At 46.7% G+C, this 24,614-nt stretch overlaps 1 protein-coding gene across 2 annotated transcripts in view; it reads right to left on the bottom strand.

The window, feature by feature from the left end:
* SMURF1 (SMAD specific E3 ubiquitin protein ligase 1) overlaps positions 1-24,614 on the bottom strand; it is a 113,460-nt gene that overhangs the window by 4,725 nt on the left and 84,121 nt on the right. Inside the window, exons 5-17 of one of the 2 annotated variants that reach the window (XM_025426198.3) lie at positions 24,519-24,584; positions 23,197-23,272; positions 21,423-21,664; positions 20,615-20,699; positions 18,834-18,980; positions 17,360-17,558; positions 15,484-15,587; positions 7,653-7,767; positions 6,219-6,397; positions 4,509-4,646; positions 3,622-3,742; positions 2,430-2,631; positions 869-953 (exon numbers count right to left, since the gene is read on the bottom strand). In XM_025426198.3, coding sequence (XP_025281983.1) covers positions 869-953; positions 2,430-2,631; positions 3,622-3,742; positions 4,509-4,646; positions 6,219-6,397; positions 7,653-7,767; positions 15,484-15,587; positions 17,360-17,558; positions 18,834-18,980; positions 20,615-20,699; positions 21,423-21,664; positions 23,197-23,272; positions 24,519-24,584 — 1,759 coding nt within the window. The remainder of the gene's footprint in view (positions 1-868; positions 954-2,429; positions 2,632-3,621; positions 3,743-4,508; positions 4,647-6,218; positions 6,398-7,652; positions 7,768-15,483; positions 15,588-17,359; positions 17,559-18,833; positions 18,981-20,614; positions 20,700-21,422; positions 21,665-23,196; positions 23,273-24,518; positions 24,585-24,614) is intronic. The other variant, XM_025426197.3, reaches the window with a different exon arrangement.

The following is a 24,614-nucleotide window of genomic DNA, read 5'->3' as shown; positions in this document are numbered from 1 at the left end:
AGATTTGGGGACCTGGGTGGTGCAGTCGGTTAAGCATGTGACTCATGGTTTTGGCTCTGGTCCTGATCCCAGGGTCATGGGGCCAAGCCCCAGGTCTGACTCTGAGATCAGTGCAGAGTCTGCCTGGGTTCCTCTTTCCCTCTCACTCTGCCCCTCCCTCGTACCCTCTCTCTCTAAAATATTTAAGTCTTGGGAGGCCTGGGTTGCTAAGTGGTTGAACATCCGCCTTCGGCTCAGGTCATGACCCTGGGGTCCTGGGATGGAGTCCCATATGGGGCTCTCCTGAGGGGAGCCTGCTTCTTCCTCTGCCTGTATCTCTGCCTCTCTGTGTGTGTGTGTCTCTCATGAATAAAATCTTTTTAAAAAATAAGCCTTTTAAAAAATATAAAATACTACGTTTTCGGGGCACCCGGGTGGGACTCTTGATTTCAGCTCAGGTCACAATCTCGTCCGTGAGATGGAGCGCTGGGTCACACTGAGTGTCCTGGAGCCTGCTTAGGACTCTCCCTTTCCCTCTGCCCCTCCCTACCACTCGCACGTACGTGTCCTCTCTCAAAAAAAAAAAAAATAATAAATTTTAAATGAAAACTAGTTTTCCTACTGAGAGGGACAGGTGTGCTCACACAAGACCCAGTGAGGACAAGACCTGAGCTGCTGGAGTGCCAGCCAACACAACAAAACTGGTTTCATGAAAGACTTCCGATAAGCCTCATGTGACACACTGCTGGCTGCTCGTTCCATTTGACACCAGGGCCATAGCCAGTTGTTCTGGGATGCTGATAAAGGACACAGTGCTACATAAAAGAAAAGAGCTTAGAAGAGTCACGCAAAGGGTGGCACTCCATGGGGACAGGATCCCGGTCCTTACCAGGTGTGGGCCTTTGGAAGGTTGTCTGTGTTGGCATCGATCAGGTGGATGGTGAAGAGCCGGGGCCCTGCGGCGCCTGTAGAACCTTACAAGAAAACATTCTAGTTAATGCACTTCAAAGGCAGGGCCCGGGCCCCACTGCCAACCACACCCCCAGCCCATGCCCGGGCTGCCCGTCTTGCCAGAGGGTCACGGCCTTCACACTGCAGCATGACCTCAGCCTGCTTTCGGCTATGCTGACCAGTGGCCATCCTGTGACCTGTCTCAGACATTCTAGAAAAGCTCAGGGACAGAGCAGACTGCTGAGTGTTCCTCAGGTACCCTGGCCAGGAACCCCCCACTCAAGTGGGCATATTTGAAGGGTAAAATCCTTCAACCACTAGTTATGTTTTTCCTTTTTTTGAACAATTTTTTAGCAAGCAGGCCTGCTACTGGCAGAGGACAGCAGAGTTATAATAAAAGCAGGATACAGGGTCAGGAAATCTCTGCAGGCAGAGAAACGATGGGAAAAGAAAAGAGACAAACAGCGAGGACAAAAGCCCAAGGGGATGGAAGTGACTTCTGTCAAAGAAGTCCTTGAAACACAGAAGAGTCTACAGGGAACATCCTACACGTGCAGTGTATCTGCTGTCACTAGTAACATGCAGAACTCCATTTACTAAGTTTTAGTACACTATCATTCTTCACCTTTTTCCCTCCGCTCTCAGGGTTATCAAAACTCTGGACATCAGATTATTTTGATCACAGTCGGAAGAGACAAGAGAGAGGCTGGGTACCCAAACCGCACAGCGGAGCCTATCAAGCAGTGCATCTGCACGGAGCAGGGAACTGAGGTCTGGGGAGGACCCCTGGCACTAATGACCCACAAGGCAACAAGAGACTCCACCTCCTGATGCTCAGGCCAGGCCTTTCCCCCAACATCTCAGGGCTGCACACAGAGAGCTGCTATCAGAAGACTCAGAAATGAATCCATGTTGCACTTCAAAAACTCTGATTTCTTCCCCAAAGCCTTGTTGCTCTTTGTACCCTCCCTCTACCAATCGATTCTATAGGGCAAAGGGGAGGCACTCGCTCCAGGGCCCTTCCTTGCTCAGATCTTGCCCGACTCAGCCTGGAACAAGTGCCTGGCTGGCCGGCACCCACCACGGCGGCTGCAGACTTGCCCACTGGGCCAGGGATGCTGCAAAAGGTGAGCTCAACAGGGAGCTGGGCTTTGCTTTCCCGAGCTTCTCTCCTGTGTGTTTATGGGTATTTTCTTGGGCAAAACATCATACAGCCTTGAGCCGTGGAGCCGCCAGGGAGAATGGCGACTAGAGCCCACCATCTTTTACAAGGGAGCAAGTGCAGCCTCTCTGCCAGCTGCGCACCTCCGCAATGCTAGACATTTGTTAAGGAACACAGGCCACAGCATTTCCTAGAAGATGTTTCAGGAGAACCACCCCACCACGGTGGTCCAGCTCTTCCTGCTGTAGCCTAGCAGGGGACACGTGTTGGGGGGGCAGGGCGCACACACACACACACACGCACAAGGGGTCAGGAGCCCTGCCTCCACATCAGTCACCTTGCAAAGCCTTGAACCCCTGGAGAGGGACCCGAGTGGACCCAGTCACGAACTGCAGGAGCCTGGCCCTCCTCTCCTCATCGAAGGTCTCCACGGCCTGCCAGAACCACCTGACGATGTTGCTGTCGGCCACGCAGTGCTTCAGCCGAGTGTTGGACTTCCAGTCGCTCACATCTATTTTATCCAGGCCGCCTATGATGAGCTGTGAAGGTGTTCAGAGGCAGGTTACTTCTCGAACGTCCAAACAAGGGTCCCGACACACCTCCCATGCCCAGGACGTGAAAGGAGGTGATTTACAGTGTCTGAACAGACTAGCTCCAGACTTGGGCAAACAGAGAGTGCAGCAGGATGCCCGCAGCCCAGTACCTCCAACTCATGGCCACCTCGTGCCACTTTGCAACCCCTGGCCTGTGGCACATGCTCCTGTTCTAACAACCAAGTCCACATTTGTGGTTTTGTGCCACATCCACGAGGAGTTGGTACAAGAGAACCAACTGGCAAGACCAAAGGGGCCAAGTGTAAAAAAGGGGCACATCCGGGGGTGGGGGTGGGGGGCTCAGGGGCCGTGACAGGTGGAGCTCAAGATCTGGAGCAGAGGGACCGCACCAGGAGCTGCGTACGTGTTTTTGCACTGGGGGAAGGAGGGCGCTCAGAGCTGCTGCCTGCCGCGGGTGACACCTCACCAGGGACAGAAAGACAGAAGGATTTCAGAGCCCTGAGCCATTTGGCATCGGAGGTGGATTAGAGATGAATGAACCACTATGTTCGAGCACATGAAGTGTGATTAGAGAAGACAGTAACACTTTGTTCTGAGTCTAATAATAGCAAGAGCCAAAACAGAAAGCTGACGTGGTGGGAGAATCTGGTGAGAGCAGATAATTTCTTCCCTCTGAGGTGGATACACAGGAGGGGGTTTAGGAACCTCCAGGGCTAGAGCTCCTAAAAAATATGATAAGACACAGAACGCCCCACACAACATCCAGAGAAGAATCTAGACTCACTCCACCAAAGCAGACAGCCCCTCGGCGTGGACATAAACAGGCTCAGACACCCTCGACTCCCACTGGCTCTAGCTCTATTCTTCTGGAACCCTGACAATCCCCAGCCTTGCTGGGGAGCAGGCAAGCCACACTGTCAGACAAGGCATCTGAGACCTCTATTGCTAACTTGGCTCGTCCCGCTGAGCACACACCTCTAGTTCCTTCTGGTCAAAAGGCTTCAGTAAGTGTTGAGGAATAAGTTCATTAAACCCTTTCTGTAGAGCGAGGAACTGGGCTTCGATCCCCCTCATGAACCTCCAATTCACATACAACCTGGAAGACAAAGTCACAAGTTAAAGCCAATAGCAAATAGTTCACGGGAAAGATTTTTTCCTCACAATAGGTTCTGACATCACCTGCTGAAGCTAATGCCTTGCCCACCAGGCCTCCCCTGGGGGGCACCAAACCCCCACCAGCTGGAAGTACCAGGTTAAAAATAAGTCAGCACAGGCCCTGACATATTCTCGTGCTTTGCTAAAAACAGCAGTAGGAATTAACCTGACCTGTCACAGCAAGTGGCATAACTGAAAAGTAGATTTGAAAATAAAACACGAGACACCGTGAGAGCCACACACCAGTCTGGCAGCCTAAGCACACCGACAAGCCCATATGCTTCCAGATTTCTAGTGTAAATGACTAGTCATTTATTTGCCATCAGAGGTGGGAAGGAAAACAGACCACAGTGAAGCAGACTTCCTGGAGACTGCTCTCAAGGAAACTAATAGGCTCCAAGTCTCTCCTGCGCCCACCACCTTCACACCCAGATCGGAAGGCCACCTGCAATCCCTTCCACCACTTGGGTTCTGGGCTCATTAGTCTCCCTTCACCAGGTCAGCCCTGGTGGGATCGGGGCTCCTCTGCACAGAGCCCCACTGCTGAACCCGACTGCTCTATGACTGTGATTCTGATCAAAAGTGCCGGCCGGGATGGGTAAGCCTCAAACAGCGAAGGAACTTTGGCAATCTAAATGTGAACCCAGGATGGTCCCAGGCATCTGGACGTCCCCATGGGCAGCCACCACGGTTCCCTGGAACATTACCGGACATATTCTTTCTTGTTCTCCTCTGTGACAGGAACATTTCGGCCATTGGGTTTTAGTTCATGCTGAAGAATCCTCCCGAAAGCATTGTGTTCCACACAGAAAGTGTGGTCTAGCACGGGGGTGATATCATTCTCTCTGTGGAAGTTAGGACAGAAGACGGATGTCAGACCATGGCCACAATACAGCTGTGAACAGAACAGGAGCTGGAACAGTCCAGGAGATGGATGGACGGACCAATGGCATTTACTGACTGCTACCCCCAGAGCTGAGTGGGGACAGGTGGGGAGCCTTGGGCAGACACAGGGCCTGGGACAGGCCAGGGACACTTGGAGCGGGAGGTGCCGGGGGACCATGGTTCCACGATGCACCCTTGATACTTGGCTCCCCTCGTTCACAGGAAGGTGACAGTGGCTCTGTCATCCTGTGATTTTACAAGACACAGTGACCTGACTGCTTTGTAAACAGAGTCTATAAACAGAAGAGAGGGATGCATGAAGAGCCGAGTCAATGAGAAAGCAACCTGCAGGGAGATACACTCAGATGATACTGTCCTCCCGCCCCTTTAAGGCAGCCCCTCACACAAAGTAGCACATGAGAGTCTCGATGGGCTCCTCCACCTGCCACACTTCTCGAAACAGAGGGAAATATCTCCCTGCCCCTCACAGACTACCCATTTCCAGTAGGGCCACGTGAAGTGAGGTAGAGTGCAAGACCAGACTCTCCCTCTGCCAGAGCCTGGATCTCCCGCTGCTGTGGGATCAGTTCACGTGTGAGGACCTGTGACACGCTGCTCACCATGCAACTGGGCCCACTGCTTGCAAGGGTATGTTAGGATAATTCTTTTAAATTTTTAAAATTATTTTTATTTTTTAAAGATTTTATTTATTTATTAATGAGAGACACCAAGAGAGAGAGAGGCAGAGGGAGAAGCAGGCTCCATGCAAGGAGCCCGACATGAGACTCGATCCCGGGTCTCCAGGATCACGCCCTGGGCTGAAGGCAGATGCTAAACCACTGAGCCACCCAGGCTGCCCACGATAATTCTGAAACAAAGGTGACTGAATATGGGGATCCCTGGGTGGTGCAGCGGTTTGGCACCTGCCTTTGGCCCAGGACGCGATCCTGGAGACCCGGGATCGAATCCCACATCGGGCTCCCGGTGCATGGAGCCTGCTTCTCCCTCTGCCTTTGTCTCTGCCTCTCTCTCTCTCTCTCTCTGTGACTATCATAAACAAAAAAAAAAAAAAAAAAAAAAGGTGACTGAATATAATTTCTCTTGATACTTTTCTTGTAGCAAATACTTTGACATAAGATACTTTGATGCTGATTTTGTTTTTGATACTTTCCCTCCACCTGCTAACCAGAGCCCCCCTAGAGAGTCAAAAGCAAACCACCCACCCACCTCTCAGGCCTGGGGACCAATTGTGATCAGACCTGAAAAATGTGAGGAAACAGCAAAAGAAATGAGCCTATGAAGTGAAACTGGCCAAACATCATGAAAAAAGCCAGTCAACAGAGTATTTCTTGTTAAATCTTCTTTTATGTTTCTGGTTGTAAATCAGTGTTTCTTTATTTCTCTGCACCAACTTCACACCCACCCCTCAAAAGCATTCACATGCACACACACATACAGAATGATAGTCTGGCACACAAGATGGGTGGCTGTGCACGAATGTTCCATGAACTGAACGGTGAGGCTGTACTTACAGAATCCACACCAAGCTCTTGTGTAATTCTGGGTCCACCGACTCCAAATCCGAGAGCTGGATGGGCTTCCCCAGGAGCTGCTTATAGAAGGGAACCGTGAAGCCCCCGTTTATGTAGTGCCCGTGGAACACAGCGAGACCCATGATCCGGCCCACAAAATGGAAATAAGACAGGTGGTCCTGTAGGGGGCACCAGAGAACACGAAGTCATTAGAAAAAGGCAGAGCCAGAGTGGAGAGACCCTGTGCTGCCTCCAAGCTTTTTGGGAAAACTGTCTCATTGCAGCCAGGCCCTGACTCCATCCCTCACAGGCTGTGCTCTCAGACATAGGAAAGAGAGCAGGTTAGGTGGTCAAAACTTGGAGCACGTCTTCTGCATGGATCATCTGAACATGTTACATGCCCTTAATTCAGACACCTGCTCAGGACTGCTACGTCACTGGCGGCACTCCGTGTGAAAGGATAATGCAGGGCCCCTTACTCCAAAGTTGTTAAGGATTTCAACACAGCAACTGCAGGGAATGAAACCAAGCACAGGTCCTCCAAAGAGCAAGGTGCCCAGGAAGCTGGCCCCGCGTCTCCCTGCTGCACCACAGAGAAAGCAAGCAGATGGCAAATCCCCTCCTTCTTCTACCATCCCTCCCCGAGTCCCTAGAGAAAGTGGAAGAGAAAAAAATGCAAAGAAGAAGAAACAGCAAAAAAGGAACAGAAAGGAAAATAAGTGTAAGAGGACCATTCTAAAACTAGAGCTGCTCTGGTTTTTCACAGGAAAACACACATCTCTGCTTTCCATTGGAATTATAATCAGAATTCATCAAAACCTCATTTCCATTTTGGTAAAGAACTCTGTCACACCTGAATGATTGTAGTGTAGAGCTGGTCCCAGGCTTTGCCTCAGGGGCCTTGGCCTCGGCAGCGGCAGCGGTAGCGGTAGCGGTGACCACGGGCCCTGCCCCAAAGGACAGCCCCCAAACACCTGCTGCCCAACTCTGGGCTGGTCACGCAAACACTCCACACTTACAGCCTCCTCTCAAGCAAGCAGCTAAGACTATCAGCACTGGTGGCCCAAAAGGCCAGTTGGGGAAGTTCCCATTTTGATTAGGAGGAGGACCGACTATGTAGCCCACGTCTCAGAATGACACGGTCAACAAACACAGTCCTACTACCTCAGTTCCCCCAATTGGTGATTAAAGGGCTCTGAGCATTCCGAGCAGCTCATTTTCACTTCTGTCTTTGAAAACAAAATACCCAGTGATCCCAGGCATGGGACACACAGGAGAGAAAGCCTCCATCTCAATCCAGTTCCCACTCTACCTTTCAGTATCTATTGTCAGAGACTTTGCATAAGTCTACAATGAATAAACTGAGACCAAACCTGAATATCTATTTACAAAAATTTTCCAATTCACTCCCTCTTTATAAGTGTGAATACTTACTGGATTAATTGAAGAATCCGGGTTGATTTGCAACATGTAAATGTTGTCCGTAGAATATTGGAAGAGTCCATAATATGGATTCAACATTTCATGGCATAATAAATAAAGCCACTCCCTAGGAACAATAACATGAAAGCCATTTTATACGTGTGAAATATCTAATCTTATGTCTTACCCAAAAGACTCATTGCCTGTGCCCTGGAAGGCCACACTGGAGGGATGTCCTGCTCTGAAAGAAAGTGACTTGCACAGATTGATTGGGAAGTAATAACTCACTTCTGACTGAATGACAGATGGCTTTTATGGCCCAAACCCCGATGGTTCTGAAGCTGATGAACCAGATGGACCAGAATCGGGACCGCCTCCTGCAAGCAATGTTCTCGACACGTATCTTGTCAGCTTTCCTGCACCTCAGCTGGAGTTTTCTTTGCTACTGTGCAAAGATCCACATCTCAGGTGATGATGTTCATGATGTGGTAATGATGGACAAAAGTACAATAAGAACTAAGATCCTACTTTTATTTAAAAAGAGTGTGCATGCACACACATGTACACACAACAGGAAAAAACTATCCGTGGAGCAAAGAGAAAAAGGAGGATTTACGCTGATACGTTGACAATAGTTAACCTGAGAATTAGCAGTCTGGGGCACTTTCATTTTTCTTTTGGTTCTTTCTAGATACTTTTTAAATTTCCAACTTTAACATGTTTCTAACACTTAAGTGAGGAGAAGATATTTCAGAGTCTGGGGAGACAGGGAATAAGAATGACTTTTGCCCTTCATAATCTTCTATCTTGTCAAATTCTATTTGCCATAAAAATTTATGACTTTTTTTTTTTTTTTTTTTTTTGCGAGAAAGAGAAAGTGCGCATGCAAGCAAGGAAGGGGCAGAGGTAGAGAGAGAATCATAAGTAGGCTCCATGCCTGGCATGGTGCCTGGCTCGGGGCTCGATCTCATGACCCTGAGATCATGACCTGAACCGAAATCAAGAGTCACTCGACTGACTGAGCCACGCAGGTACCACAACATTCATTACTTTTTGTAATTTAATAAAAAAGTTTAATACTTAATAAGATTAGATTCTAAGAGTTCTAAAATTTGGATGGAATATATAAGAAGAAATTATTTTCAGAATTCCTATATATTCCAATCATTTCATTGTTAAAAAAAAAAAAAAAAAGCCCCAAATCAGGGATGCCTGGGTGGCTCAGAGGTTTGGCGCCTGTCTTCAGCCCAGGGCATGATCCTGGAGACCCAGGATCGAGTCCCATGTTGGGCTTCCTGCATGGAGCCCACTTCTCCCTCTGCCTGTGTCTCTGCCTCTCTCTGTGTGTCTCTCATGAATAAATAAATAAAATATTTCAAAAGAAAAAAAAAGCCCCAAATCAGAAACAACATAAGCCTCTCAATAGAACCTGTATGATTCAGTGCTATGGTTAGCTGTGACAAGCCCAGGTATGGGGAGAACCTTACACAAGCACCTGTACCACTTCTACAAAGAGCCTCTTCTTTCTATTCAAGTTTTATTCTGGAATTTCTTCCTCTGTCAAATAGAAAAGGCATGGAACTGAGAGAGATTATGAAAGGACAAGCACACATGCAAATAATCCAAGAAAACTGTGAGGATACTCACAAAAAGGATCAGACCACAACAAAATTATGTATCAAGCTCAAAAGAATGGAAAGGAAGTGCCGGAAGCAAGGAGACCCTAAATGTCAAAAAAAAAAAAAAAAAAAAAAAAAAAAATCCTTTATTAGGAAAGGCAGAATTTCCCAACTATAAGACCTGGACTCATCCCTGCATTTTAGAGTTTGAGTTTGAGAAGAATCATTTTCAGAAGCCAAGGACCTGCAACTGTCTAGACAGGAAGTGATTAAAATACAAGCAAACATTCTGACCGAGTCACGCACGAGGTAGGGAGGCATATTAGGTATGCTAAGGAAGTGGCAAGGGGAAAGCTGACCATACAGGCAAATGGTTTTTTAATGATACAGGAAATGGTTCAGAACCAAACACTGGGGAAGTGAGCGTAAACGGATTCTCATCGACCAGCTGATGAGTACACACACCATGTGTGGGATGTATATCTCTCTATAGCTCTCTGTAGGGGGTCTGCTTCCCTACAGTACACGGAGGAAGGACCCCAGGCCTGAAACAATACAAGACCCAACTGGAGGCAGGAAAAGGGCAGAACTCACAGCTCTTTTTGCTAGAGCACCGTGTCAGCCAAGGCTGCTCCACAAAGACTTCTCTCCATGCGGAAGACTTAATAAATAAAAACAGGACACGTAGAAGGAAGAGAACTCCTACCAAACTAAACCAAGCTATTCCTGAGAATATATATAATACCAGCCAAAGGAATGATGGTAGGTTGGAACAGTTCAGGATACTGAATTTCTGAGACTATAAAGGAAATAGCATAGAAGAGGGAATGCAAGTAGTCTAATTTCAATTGTTGGGGCAAATAGGAATGTCTAGGGAGATTCTCTTTCTGCCCCCCTAATCCTCTTGCCCAGAGACAGAATTTGTGCTATTGAGGGCAAACAGAAGTTACATTTGCCAAAGGAAAGATGGTTTCTAGAATCAAGATCGAGAAGTTCAAGAAACAATCTAAGGATAGTCTTGAAAGGAAAAATGTTTCCAATGGAGAGTTGGTGCCGAGGTGAGCGCACTGTTGGGCAAACGCATGCCTTTCTGCATCTGTCATCCCAGGTGGATTTGGCGGGACGGTGGGAGAAGGGCAGAGACAGTCAGTGAGAAGAAGGTGGAGGAATCATTCCATCCGGGCCGGAAGGCCAGATTGTGACTTCTTGCTTTTTAATTCTTTTCTTTGGCTGCTGAAGAAAATACCAGCTCTACCCAGAAACCAAATGAGACCACCTGACCACCTATAATGCTTTTCAGAACATAATTTTTCTTGGGGCAACTGCTGTAGGGCTGAGAGTTGGCTTGTGTTTTCTAAATTGTGGGCATGTAATGCTGTCCTACCCCCTGACTTCCCAAGACACATCCTTACAGGAGGAGCACGGGCCTCCTCTGTAGCAGCTACCAGAGATTTCATAATTATTTGTGTAATTCTTTCATTAATGTCTGTACCTCATCAGACCCGGGACTCTGGAGGGGCAGAAATCATGTTACTTTGCTCACTGTGGTATCCCTAGTACACGTAGAGTCTCAACATTTAATGGTTAATGAGTAAACACAATTCTCATACAAATGACAGGGGTGTTAAGATTCAGTCATGTGAAGACTCATAGATGATAGATAAGAACTTCTCAATTTATATTTTGTTACCATGGAATCAATAAATGAGTATGTTATGACAACATAAAAAGATTTTTTAAATGCTACAGCAGGGCAGCCCAGGTGGCTCAGCGGTTTAGCGCCACCCTCAGCCCAGGACATGATCCTGGAGACCTGGGATCGAGTCCCATGTTGGGCTCCCTGCATGGAGCCTGCTTCTCCCTCTGCCTATGTCTCTGCCTCTGTCTCTCTCTGTGTCTCTCGTGAATAAATAAATAAAATCTTTAAAAAGATAATTAAAATGCTAGAGCAGTGCAGCCACTGTGAACGGCAGTATGAAGGTTCCTCAAAAAATGAAAAATAGAAATACCATGTAATCCATTAACTCCACTACTGGGTATTTACCCAAAGAGAATGAAAACACTAATTCAAAAAGTTGTATGCACTCTATGCTTACTGCAGCATTATTTACAATAGCTAAGATCCAGAAGCAACCTCAGTGTTCACGGACAGGTGAATGATAAAGAACGTGTGGTATACATACATGATGGAATGTTAATCATAAAAAAGGGTGAGATCTTGCCACTTGTGACAATATGCTAAGTGAAATAAGTCAGAGAAACAAAATACCATATGATTTCATTTATATGTGGAATCTAAAAAATACAACAAAACAAACGAAAGCAGAGACAGACCCATAAAGACAGAGAACTAACTGATGGCTGCCAGGGGTAAGGGGTGAAGGGCGGGGTCAGGTGGGTGAAGGGGAGCAGGGGTACAGGCGACCACGGCAATGAGGAAGTCCCAGGGAGAGAAGGTGCACAGCACAGGGTTATGGCCGGTGGTAGTGCCGTGGCACTCACTGTATGGTGACAGGTGGTGGCCATGCTTGTGGTGAGCAGAGCATAAGATGTAGACTTTTACAAAACATTATGTTGTACACCCGAAACTAATGTTACATTGTGTGTCAATACTTCAATAAGAGAAAAAAAAAAAAAACCCTCAGAGATGGGGAAGTAAAAATAAATAAATAGACTGTCCAGAACCACCACTTTTGTTCACATTAAGAAAACACACTCAAGCACCGGAAGTTGAGATCTCCTAGAAGTAGGGGAAAAAATTTCCCAAGCAAAGATGGGAAATGAAAGAAAAAGAGGAGAGACCTGAAGGGTCAGCCCAGGGAATCCAGCTTCTGAGCAAGAGGCACTTCAAGAGCAAAGCAAGGACATGGAAGGGAGGACACTGTGAGTCAGAACACGCCGCTGCTTGGGCAGCCCCTTGTCAGGTGCTCTTCTGGGAAGTGGGGACTCAGCAAGGACAGGGCAGCTCCGGGGCACATGGGCTGTGGCATGCAGGCCGGGGCCAGGGAAGGACCCTAACGGGGACTGTGTGAGCAGACTCCAGAGAACAGAGGGACAGGCTACCCGAAAATCTCAGGATACTATAGGCCTGAGGCAGACCGCAGGGAGAGTGCAGCCACCACAGGCCAAGCCTGGGGCCACCTGTGAGGCGTCAGCTGGAGGCTCTGGTATAGGGAATGACTGCCAGAATCGCTAGAAAGTTCACACTAGCTGCCTCAGGCAGTGGCCTATGCAGGACAGTGAGAAGCAGGGAGGCAGGGGGAATGGCCACAGCATGGCAATCGGGAGCCAGGAATGGCAGAGCCTGAATGGGGAGCCAGGGAGATGGAGGGGCCACAGATGGTCGGGGCAGGGCTCTCTGCTGAGGACCATGGCTGGATGGGCTCTGGGAGGTGACAGGGAGGGAGTCAGGGCTGCCCAGGGACCAAGGTAGGAGAAACAAGAAACTAGTATGAGGGGGCCACCAGAGATTGGGTACTGTTAGATTTAGGAAGCTTTAAGAATCCCTGAGAAGAGCCCAGGGCAAACAAGTGTGCTGTTGAGGGGAACAAGAAGTAGGGCACAGGCGCAAAGATGTAACCCAGGGCTCACTCGGGCAAGCCTAGGACTGAGATGAGGGCTGCTGATGCTCCGGGGTAAGGAGCACCGCACAGGGGACTGGCAGTGAGCCAGAAGGCAAACAAAGAGAGGGTAGTGTCCCAGAACCAAGTGGAAAAAAAGCTTCGAGAATAGGGAGTGACCGATGCTGTCAGGTGCTGCTGCCAGCACCTGAGCGGGAAGCACAGGAGTGGTAAGGCAGGGCCTGGGGAGATGTAAGCCGAGGGAGACCTTGACACAAAAGGCTTCAGAGGGCAGAAGGACAGAGAGCTGGGGAGGGGTGCAAGAGGAAGTGAGGGATGTAGAAGCAGGGCTAGGGTGGTGAACAACTCTTGCAAGGGGTTCTGCTATAAGGAGAACAGAGAAACAAAACAAAACAGGTCAGTGAATCAGGGAGGAGCATTCTTAAGCATATTTTTGTTTTTCCCGGAATTTCCCATTGTTTTTCTTTTTACTTTGCTCCATTTGCCTTTCATGCCTCCTTAAAGCTTTGACAGAAAGGGATATGCTGTCCAGGGAAGGCTTGGGGGCATGTGTTTCTTTTAAGAAGGGAGTTGTAGCACACGTGTGTGGGGGCAAAACCAACCCAAGAGAAAAGGAGAGAGGAACTTTTTGAGGAAATGAGACAGATGTGAAAGAACAGTAGGAGCACAAGGTTCTGGCACGTACTGTGCAAGGCGCAGGGTTGCCCTTCTGCAGGAACACACCTGGGCCACATAGGGCCATTCAGGGAATACAGGGCCCCACACAGGGCCAGATGCTAGCAGCCTAGGTATCTGGTGGTGGTAAGGAAATACTCTTTACTTCTGTGTCCTCAGAGCAAGAGGAACCAAAGTCTGCAGCTGGGAGTGAAGGTGGGTGGGAGCGAGGGAGAGGTCTGAGGAAGAGCGTAGTGGGGATGCAAGAGAAGCAGAGAGAAACATGGCAGGGAAGCATCTTCCTCCAGCCACCCTCTGCTGCTCAGGAGAGGCTCAGTGGCCCCAGGACGGACCTTTCGGAGCTGAGGTTCTACTGGCCAAGCACAGCCAATGGAAAGAGAAGTGAAGGAGTGGCTGTGGTGGTGGATGGCATGTAAGGAGGAAGGATGGGAAGGGGGTGTAAAAGAGAAAAAAGGTAGTAGATCCTGGATGACAGGTGGTCCTGGGTGGAGCTAAATAACTTCTGGTGAAGGAAGGCCTAAAATCAGACTGTCCTCAGACCACAGCTCAGGAACACCCGGTGCTGGAAGACAGGACAGCAGTGCCTTCAAAGCTCTGAAGCAAAGTTATTTTCTTCCTAGAAGTCTATAAAAAAATCAATCTATCAGTCAAAATGACAATTAACAGATATTTTCCGTAAAACCTTGGAAGATTTGCCTCCCACAGGTCTTTTCTAAGAAAGCTACTTAAGAATAGACTCTGGTAACATGAGAGAGAAAACCAAGGAAGAGAAAGCTGTGAGATCCAAAAAGCAAAGCTCTAGCCCAGAAAAAGCAGCGAAGCCCCAAGACGACAACTGTGCAGAAGGCCTAGAGAGCCAGGGCTGGATGGTCTCCATGACAGAGACACAGAAAGGAAGGGAGGTGTGGGGGATAGCAAAAGATGAAGCTTAATGGGGCCGTAAAGACAAAGCCTGCTTTTTTAGAAAAGAAGACAAACATGAATAAATCCTTGGAGAAATTAAAATTTGTTCAAAAGGCTAAAATAAATTATGAAATACCACCTAAGCCCTCAGTGAACAATATTTACGTAGTCATAACAGTACAAACAATGTACTGATTTTCAACTCTTAAAAATAATAGGCCAACATGCACAGGATACAGAACAGTCTAGAAACCTTACACCTCTACACTGTGAAAGTATGATGGATGCCAGAACATAGGAGGTAAAGGGGGAAGGACTTCTGAAGGGGAAGTCAGGAGTATTTATATCCCTTTTGCTTATGAAAATGAGGTCAAGAGATATCGTTTCCAGTTGACAAACCAAAAATAATGATGAAAACACATCATGTAAAGTTACAAAGACAATGAAAGAAGATCTACAAATTGTGACAGCACCAAATTAGGAATGGAAAGTATTAAATTAGATCTCACCACAAGCATTATCATCTATCTGTGTCTATGACCATATACATAGTCAATGCATAATGTCTGAACTTGGTCAATTTAGTGATACAATATTACCTATTAGAAGAAATAGTTAAAAGAGCAAAAAAGGCAGTTGTCTCAAAGGTGTAATGAGGTAGGATGGGAAATAGCAGCTTTTCATTTTTCTATTTTTAAGATCATGTGCAGGAATTCTTTTGACCAACATAGCATTTTGCAAAATTCCTTTGAAACAAGTGCCCCAAAAGTCCTCTCCTGAGAAGAGCAAGGCTGCCTCCCACCCAGACTAATTTCAGGAGCAGGTCCCTCGTGTTTCAGGTGTGGAGCTGTCAGATAGAGTGGAGGGGCGGGGGTGGGGGTTTGAAAAATTTAAACCTCTCTTTCCAAGAAATAAAGTGTGGCTCTGCCACACCCTCATTGCCAGAAGCGCTGAAGGCCACGTGGGAGTCCTGATCACCCCAGGACAAGCGCCTCCCCGAAAACCTCCCATCCGGGCAGTGCAGCGCCCCATGGAGCAGAAAGTGGGATTGACCCAGCCCCTCACCTTGCCACTCCGCCATAATCCAAACCTTCTTCTCCCCGGAACTTCACCATCAGCCGCTTCTTCAAATCCTTAGGCCGCATCTTCATGATCTGGCGGTAAGATTCCTGCTCGGCAAAATGACAGCGTCAGAGAGAGGAACAGGTGGCATTAAGTTACAGTTACAAAAAGGTGAAAGGTTGTCAGATGAAGCCTGAATTAGGATGCATATTCATTTAAATCCGAGTTCACTCTGGTTCCCTATCAGAGCGTTGATTTGGTGTCTAGTGTCCCATGTAGCTTATGCAGTGGCTCCTGTCACCAGATCTCCCCGGGTCTCCCTCAGAAACAAGGCAGCTGGTGCCAGGCAACACCACACCGAAAGGACACTCACAGACTCATTCTCAGCATAATCACTAAAGGCTTCAGAGCACACATCCTCCCTAGAGCCCATGTTCTCCACACAAATTAATTTTAATGTGGCCATACTAAGAACAGCTTCTTTATTTTAACCAACATGAAGATGTCACTAGAGAATCTGAATAGTAAAAACATTCTAAGCCTGTTTTTATATCTGAGGTGAAGAACCACATGATTTCCACAGAGTCAAAAAAGCAAAAGAAGGGTTTTAGTAAGACATACAGTAGCTTACCCAAAACACAGAGAACAGGTGGCCAGCCCAGCCTGCCCCCAGATTCAGCATTTTGAGTGGAACTAGCTGAATGTTTGTAGACATTTTCAATGATAAGGCACTTGAGAATCTTTTCATGCTTTAAATTTAATGTAATTCAAGCTCTGGCATCCCAAGAGGGAAAGAGGATGCTGAGTAGAATGATCTGGCAGCAACATGTCAATAATTCAGCTCTTTTCTCTCCCCAGCAACCAGTTAAGACTGCTCAACGGCCATTTTGGCCGATTCCTCCATTCGCCCAACACTGGAACACAGGCTAACCCTGGGCATTTCCTCAGTACCCATCACCATGAAGGCCGTACTGGGCTCCCCAAGCCACAGTCCTCACCCTTGTGCCCCTCCTCCTGCTGCTGCAGCCCAGTAGGATCTGCGTTCAGGCCCTATCCAGTCTCCTTTGATCACTTCTGCCAATGATGCCACAAAGGCAGGCCAGATATGGCCCATATGAAGGTAGAATCGTGGAGATTCTACCTTCCGATCATCTTCCTGGAGTAAAGGGCCCCGTCTACAAGAGGGTCCCACCTGGTTGGTGGCCTTGATCCCTCCGAGGAGCTGTATGAAGGACAGAACCCTTCCCAGGACCCAGCTGATCTTCCTTATTTCCTGAAAACACAATGTAGTGGCCATTTGGTCCCTAAGCTGCTCTGAGGAGGCCATGCCAATGGATGAAGCTCTGTGCAAGGGCAATAGAAGGAATGACTGGTTCTGAAGAAACCAGGCAGATTTTGGGAATGTGTATCTGCACAGAGCAGGTAAGAGGATTTCCAGGATTTTTTTTAATACTTTATTTATTCATGAGAGACACACAGAGAGAGAGGCAGAAACACAGGCAGAGGGAGAGCAGGCTCCACACAGGGAGCCCGACATGGGACTCGATCCCCAGACTCCGGGGATCACAATGCCCTGAGCTGAAGGCAGACACTCAACCAATGAGCCACCCAGGTGTCCCAACAGGATTATTTAGTACTAGTTTCGGTGTAAATCTTTTTATTTTCACTTTAGAGGCTCTTGAGCTTTTCAGCTTTTCAACTTCCACCACAAGAGGAAATACGGTCTGTTTCTCTGTGTGACCACTGGTCCTGAAAAAGCCCTGGAATTCACTGAGTAATAAAATCAAGGCCTGAAACACCCAATAGAAAGGAGAATGCACTGTTTGTAAACAGGGATGAAGAATCTGTGCCTCACTGCTGGTCACACCAAATTCCATACCTCAAATATTTCTTCTCTGGATACTTCGATACGGCAATGGCCGGCTTGGGGCTGCTGAAGTGAAAGCTCATGTCTGAGCACCTTCAGCTTCTGCACTAAATCTCGTTCATATCTCTGGGCAGGCAGCTCCTCATCTTCCACGGAGCCCTCGCTGGGCAAAGGCAGTGGCTGGCTGGGCTCCTTTAGTTGGCACTGGTGACTGGAAAGAACAGAAGCATCTAGGTCACTCCAAAGCAGCAGCCAAGGGAGCTGCAAGCAGCGCCCCCCACACTGAGTGACTGAACTGCGAGAAGAAATGTTCTCTCTGCTGATATAACCATACATGAAGATGTGTAAACACTGACAGTGGCCACCACTGGCCTACATAGAGAGGTCTAGATACGGCCTAAATAAAGAAGATACCCCAATTCCACGCAACTGCTCATCCCATACATTTTCAGTGCTATAAAGAAAAGCATAAATTGCAATCATTTATCACGCATCTGGTATGTATCTGTGAGACTGACCAACGTGTAGTTGGTGAGATGTGCCTTGGTGGCTAGGATTACATGGAGCTGACGTGAGAAATTTCATAAGCAGATTATCATAAAGGGGCAAACAATGCCAGTGCAATATAATGGAAACCATTCCTCATTTTCACGACCCAGGCATTTCTAAGCTCACTCAGAAAATTCTGGTAGAATCAAGGACTAGGGATAGTAGAGGGATGAAGTGGCATTTGTCTTGTTCAGGTTCTGCCACCAAGGTCAGCTGTCAATGAAAAGGGCTAATGTGGGCTCTTAGGTTCTAGAGAACACAACAAACCCAGAACACTGAACATGGGATCCCAGATAACTTTCAGTTCCAAGTTGTCCCAGAATGATGGGCATAGGACAAGGTTCCAGGGAGGAGCATTATGGACTGTAGCAGCCCTTCCAGGTGGTGACGAGCAGGCACTAAGGAAAAGCCTAATTTCACTGCCCCTCGCTCTAAGGGCCACCAACTCCCTCAGAGAACTGCATGACGGAAGCTTCAAGAATGGAGCTGTACTGTCTAATACTGCCCTCTCAGTGAATTTTATTTAGGCTGCAAGCAATAAAAGGTGGCCAACAATACAGCTTCAGAACTACTCATGGCTTTTTTTATTTTTTAAAAAATTTATTTACTTATTTGAGAGTGAGAGAGAGAAAGCATGAGCAGGGGGAGGGGAGAGGGAGAAGCAGAACCCCTGCTGAGCAGGGAGCCTGATTCCAGAACCCTGGGATCATGACACGAGCCAAAGGCAGAGCCACCTGAGCCAACTGAGCCAACCAGGCACCCACAGAACTGCTCACAGTTTACTGAGAGTTTGAAATGCATATCTGCCCACCAAATATTTATATTTTACTTATTCTCCACTAACAAACCATGCAGTAGGTACATTAAGAGAAATATTAGTAGAAAACATGAAATTATAAATGTAAAAGATCAACAAAGATTTTGTAAAAAGTCTTACTTCATGATGTGATGTAATCTTGGGTCTGTAAACTGGGTTGTCCGGTTATTATGATCTACAAAATATATTCTCCCCGAAACTGTACTTCTGACTTCCCAACCTGGTGGCAGTGGTCCAAGTTCATCACAATTCACACTGTTAAGGTCTCTACCAAAATGGAAGAAAACAGAGAGGTTTGTCCATCTGAGAGTGGAGGTATACGACCAAAACTTCAGTGAGAGGAACCTGGTCAATGCGGCTGTGTTCTGCTAAGAACAACAGTCATGGTGCTACTTACATGCCAAAGTCCTACTGAGTCCAGGCCTCCATGCTGCAAGTGGCAGCAACACCCGAGAGATAAAAATGAGGCTTTCAGAGCCTACAACCATGAGGGAACCTGGTCCCCATCTTCCCCCAGGTCCCACCTAGGGAAGAGCATTTCTTACACGAAAGAGGGCCAAGTAGCTGGAAATAGCTGATTGCTGTCAGAAAACTATTTGAATTTACAAGCTAAATTAAATGCTCAAGGTCACAAAGGTATCTTCACTGAAAAGCTCCCAGAAGCACAAGTTTAAAGTTCCAGGGGACTTATGAAATGCCTTCGAAATCTCCCATTTCTGAGCAGATGCAGCGGAAAGCGGCATTCTCATGCTTTACTGGGCTTTGTTACACAAATGTTTCTGATTCTGACCTCTCGGTTAGTGAGGTCAGTCCAGTCCAGTCACATGGGAGCAGATCATCACTGACCAAGTCACTTGTCTAATTAGCCCAACACCTGACATTTCCTACAGTGGGTACTAATGAGACACCTCATTCATTTGCAGGTAATATTTCTATTCTAATTATAGATACTGAATCTTAAACTTAATAGAGACTCGGGAAGTCAGTGACAGGAAGCTTGTTCTCAATCAAACAAATTATGAAGAGAAAGGAAAGGAGCATTACTAAAAATGTTATTAGGTAGTAATGCTATTCGAAAACAAAACAAAAAATTTGGAAAGGAAGCAAAACAAAGGAAAAGAAAAAAGACTTAACTCCATTATGGGGCAGGGGAGGGGAGGGGAGGGGGTCTCTCTGACCTGGACTCAGGTGTATGGCCTTATAGAAGGAATTCATATAGAAAAGCCTCATCTCCCCTAGCAATGGTCCCCAAGGGACTGAGGCCATAGGGACAGTCAAGTAGAAGAGAGAAAAGGTAATTGAGTCTATTTCCTTTGTAATGTTTTCTCATGGAAAATTTTCAGCACACAAAAAAGTAGAGCGAGACCATCAATGAATAACCAACATTGACAATTACCAGCTCATTGTCCATCTACCTTGAACCTGCCCCCTACCCCCCTACCCAGATTATTTGAAAATCTCAGACATCCTATCATTTCAACCATTGATTATTTTTAGTGGAAAATGAGAACAACACATCTTGAAGGACTCACTGGCTTTTCAAGCAAGAGCACATGTGATTTCATCTAGGGGTGAGGTTCTTTTTCAGTTCCGTGATCTGCTTTCAAGGTATAGGCCTGCTTTCCAAAGGACCCACTTGTGAGACAGCAGGTGCCCATTTACAAAGAGGAGCCTGAAGGGGGCAGCAGGGCTAGGACTCTAACCCAGAGAGCCTGGGTCCGAGACCCGGTGACTCATTCTCTCTGTGAAGCTGCTCTTCTTTCAGCCGGGGGTGGTGGTGGTGGTAGTGGTGTGTGTGTGTGCGTGTGTATGTGTGTGTTATCATCCAGCAGGGAGGTGGGGGGAGTCCCCTTGGACTGCTGGAGAGAGGGCTTTGGCCGTGCATATTTCAGAAGACCTACCTTGGTATCCTGGGGTCATGCCACGTGCTAACTCCAGTCTGCGTGTGCAAAAAGTAAACTTGCCCCTGCACCGTTGTTCTTTGCTCTGCACAAGACATCAGAAGATGCAGGTCAGTTAGATTCAATCCTGAGGAGAGCTTTCAATGAATCCTCAAAGCACAGAGTCTAAGCTTCCTTTCGGTTTTCTTTAAAATCACGGAGAAGAGGACAGTGATTCGCCTCTGATGGACCTGCTAACTTCACAAACCCTGTGCAAGTACTGGGGCAGCTCTCACTGCTCCCTGCTCACACCTGCAGACGTGATGCTCCCCTCCCTCCGCCGCACCCCATGAGTAGCTGGCCATGTCTCTGCCTGGAGACTGATCTCCCCTTGACCACGGTCACCTCCGTCTGCTCTCACTTCTACTATTATTATCTGCATATCTGAATCCTATTCCTCCTTCACTGTGTTCTCCTCTCTGGGGCAGTCATATGATCCCTTCTCTCCCTCGTCCCAGCGCTGTCCTTCCCACATTCAAACCACAGAAGGCTACACCTACCCTCCTCCAGCCCACGCATCATCTAGGATTTTTTTGGTATTCATTTGCCTAAAATTTTCACACGATTGCTAAACTGGGAGAGTAGAGCAATTGCTGACAAATTCATGATGTATCACCGCCTTTTTTATTGGTCTCAATTCTGACACAACCATCGTGTGGCATGGCTCTACACACATCAGCAGTTATGGCACATACCAATTATTTAAAAAAGGGTTTAAAAAACAAACCAGCATAGCCAGCAGGCGAGATGGCAGGGCAAGTTCTCTCACCATAGCCTTCAGGCAGTTCTGGTGACTGATGGCCGTGGGGTCGGTTCTGGGGCGTTTGTAGTGACCCCCGGACCTCAGGATTTCGGAGCCGCTGTGCCTGGAGTCTTTGATCTTGACTCGGAGATTCCACGAACCTACAGTCCCCTCCCCCTGCAGCAGCACCTGTACTGTCAGTGTAGGGGGCTGGCTCCTCCATGAAGCAGCTGAGTGGCCTCCCAGGCCCTGAATCTTCATACACAGTTCTGAAGAGGAGAGGAGGACAGCACACATGGGGACAGTGGCCCAAGACAAGCACCGAAAAAAAACCCCAACTCGACACTCCCCCAAACCCATTTACTGCGCTTTTCTTCAATAAAGATAGATGCCCTCAGTGCCTAGCTGCGTGAAATTCATTCTGTACTACTGAAACATAAAGACAGACTTTTTCACGAGGAAAAGCAGCCAAAGGGAGCCATATGTAAAGTGCCACCAAAGCCACATGCAGGATTCCAACCTCAGGGAGAGCTGAATGATTGAAAACCCAACCTTGCACTACAAGGAGCTCCTGAAATGAGATTTCATTTCTCTTGCTTTAAAATCAAATCCAAATACCCCATTTTCCTTGTTACTTTACTCTATAATAGAACTCCTGGCTATACAAAGTACTGCAATGACTTGGAGTACTCCCCAACATAAATCTCTACCTCCTGAACAATTCCGAAGACAATTTACCTTAACAGGCCATTCCCTTCACGAGTATTCTTAAAAAAACATATTTGAAACATTGAATATTTCCAAATATATACAAATTGAGAGACCATCTCAACAACCATCCCCTACACCCCACCCCTGGAACTCATCACCCAGCTAGAACAATGGCCAGCTCGCAGCTACTCCTCCAATCTCTCCCCTCCAATGGATTATTCTGAAACAAATCCCCAAGTGTTTCCATTCCATCCTTAAATGTTTCAGGATATATCTCAAGAAGATAAGGACCTCTTCCATTATCATGACTAAAAAAAAGGACACCGATTTTCTTTTAATATCATCAAATACCAGTGTCCAAAATTCTTCAGGCAGTAGTCTCATTAATCAAGATCTAAACAAGGTCCCCACACTGCATTTAGTAGGTGTGTCTCTAAAGTCTCTTTTATTACTAATTTGTAGATTCTCTTTCTTTTTTTATTTCTCTTGCCATGTAGTTGTTGAAGACAGAGTTGCCTCCCACACTCTACAGAGCACCCCCTTCTGGATGGTGCTTAGTGCCTTCCCTTGGGACTGGGCAGCCTATTTCCCCATCCTCTCCATCTCCAAGATGTGTGTTAATGTCAGATTACCTCTCTTTTTTGGTGTTTTAGCAACTATTAATGATTACTGTCCAGCTCCACTGAGGCACTGGAATTGCAAAACTGTGATAGTGACCAATGGGTTCTTAAGGCTGGGTTTTTTTTTTTTTTTTTTTTTTAATGTTTTAGGGCTTTTTTCCCCCTGTCATTATGAACTCAAGAATTTTTAATGTATTTGATGTGTTTCCATTCAGTGTAGTTATAATTCTCATTGATGTCCAAACTTCCATCTTTGGCCCATGAAAATCTCCTTCAGTTGGATCCTGAGTCTTGTGGGTGCAACCCCAACTTATCTTTACAGCTTCCCTTATAAAGGAAACTGGACCCTGCCTTGATCCCAAAGTTCTTTCTTGTATCTCAGGCATTCGGCACAAAGGTGTGAAGGCTACTTTCATGGAACATGAGAGCCCAAGGCAGCCAAGACCTGAGTGGGTCACAAGGATACGTACCCTTCATTCTCTACCAGTCCTCTGCAGTCTACCACAGAGCCTCCAGTGCCTATCCTGTCTCGTGTCTGTAAACTGACTAAAACAGAAAAGAACATCTTGCATTAAAATCCAGTGGCATTTCATACAGTTGTAATACAATGAGCCATTCCAAATGTGTAACTTACATACATTATTAGACAAAGCGAGGCACATGTATATACAGAAACACATCTATTCCTAAGGCTCCCAAGTATGAAGCATTTACTCCAATAGCTGCATGCCACTGCATACAGCTTGGAACATTCCTGGTAAATGTGGAGAAGGAGGTGCTGTGTTTTCACATTCCCCACAAAGATAACAGATTCACAAAAGTCACTTCCTCTGAGTGACCTCATTTGTAAAGAAGATCTTGACTTACGCTTAACAAGGACACAGCACTTTCAGTATCTGCGAAGGTCTAGATGAATTTAAATATTTATTCTCTATCCCTACTACGAACAACAGAGACATTTATAGAGTTGCTTCTACTTATTCATTTTTCCCCTGGCACATCACTCCATAGAGAAAAAGAAATCACAAACAAAAAAGTATTAAGTGAGAACTTTCTCATTACGACAATTTTCAGGATGCATACCCACTGTTAATTTATTTGGAGTCAAGTCTCTTCAAGACAATACCTGAAAGTTCTGGTGTCCTAACTCACTCTGGTATGCTGCTGAAACTAGGTTTTCTCCGACTCCTTGCAATGCACACAGTCAACATTTGAATTACCCTAAAATGCTAGTAAGATGGGGTGGATAATAGAACAGGCCACTTGACAGATAAATCGCTTCCAATGGGATAACTCCAGTCAACACTTGGAACTTTAGCACATTGGATTTTCCTCTTCCTACATATTTCAATCCTGACTCTATAAAATCCTATTACATTGAAGTCTTCCGAAGTCATCCTTGCTTTGTACATACACGACAGGGCTTCCTGAAGAAACTATTTCTCAGCTCTTGCATGTGTGGCCACCATTCTTATGTACACTTGGAGGAGACAATGACAAATTAATTATCCATGAATACGGTGTCTACAATTATATTTAAAATTATAACCCAAAATTCTTTTGAAGCCTGGTCATTTTAACTCAACTTGGAATGACGGGATGAAGGGAATTAGATAAAATAATAAAACCACACAAGATGAACGTTTTTAGTGTCGAAAAGATGGCCCCGGATGTGGCTTGTCCTCTGAAATATGTCACCACTGTCAGTGCCTGTGTGTGCTTTCTTGGTGATGAAGCGTTGAATGTTAAAGTCTGTAAAAGCATCTCTTTATACAGATGAGAAAGTTCTTACCCACTATTTGGCCACGAACTGCATCAGTATCTGAGGGATTTAGTTTGCATAGATCCAAACGCTGGTCTGCAAACAAACAATTCAAAACTTAACCCA

Source organism: Canis lupus, chromosome 6 (genome assembly GCF_003254725.2).
Source record: "Canis lupus dingo isolate Sandy chromosome 6, ASM325472v2, whole genome shotgun sequence".
NCBI lineage: Eukaryota > Metazoa > Chordata > Mammalia > Carnivora > Canidae > Canis > Canis lupus.
Note: the sequence above shows the minus strand (reverse complement) of the source record. Positions and strands in the feature narration are given on the sequence as shown.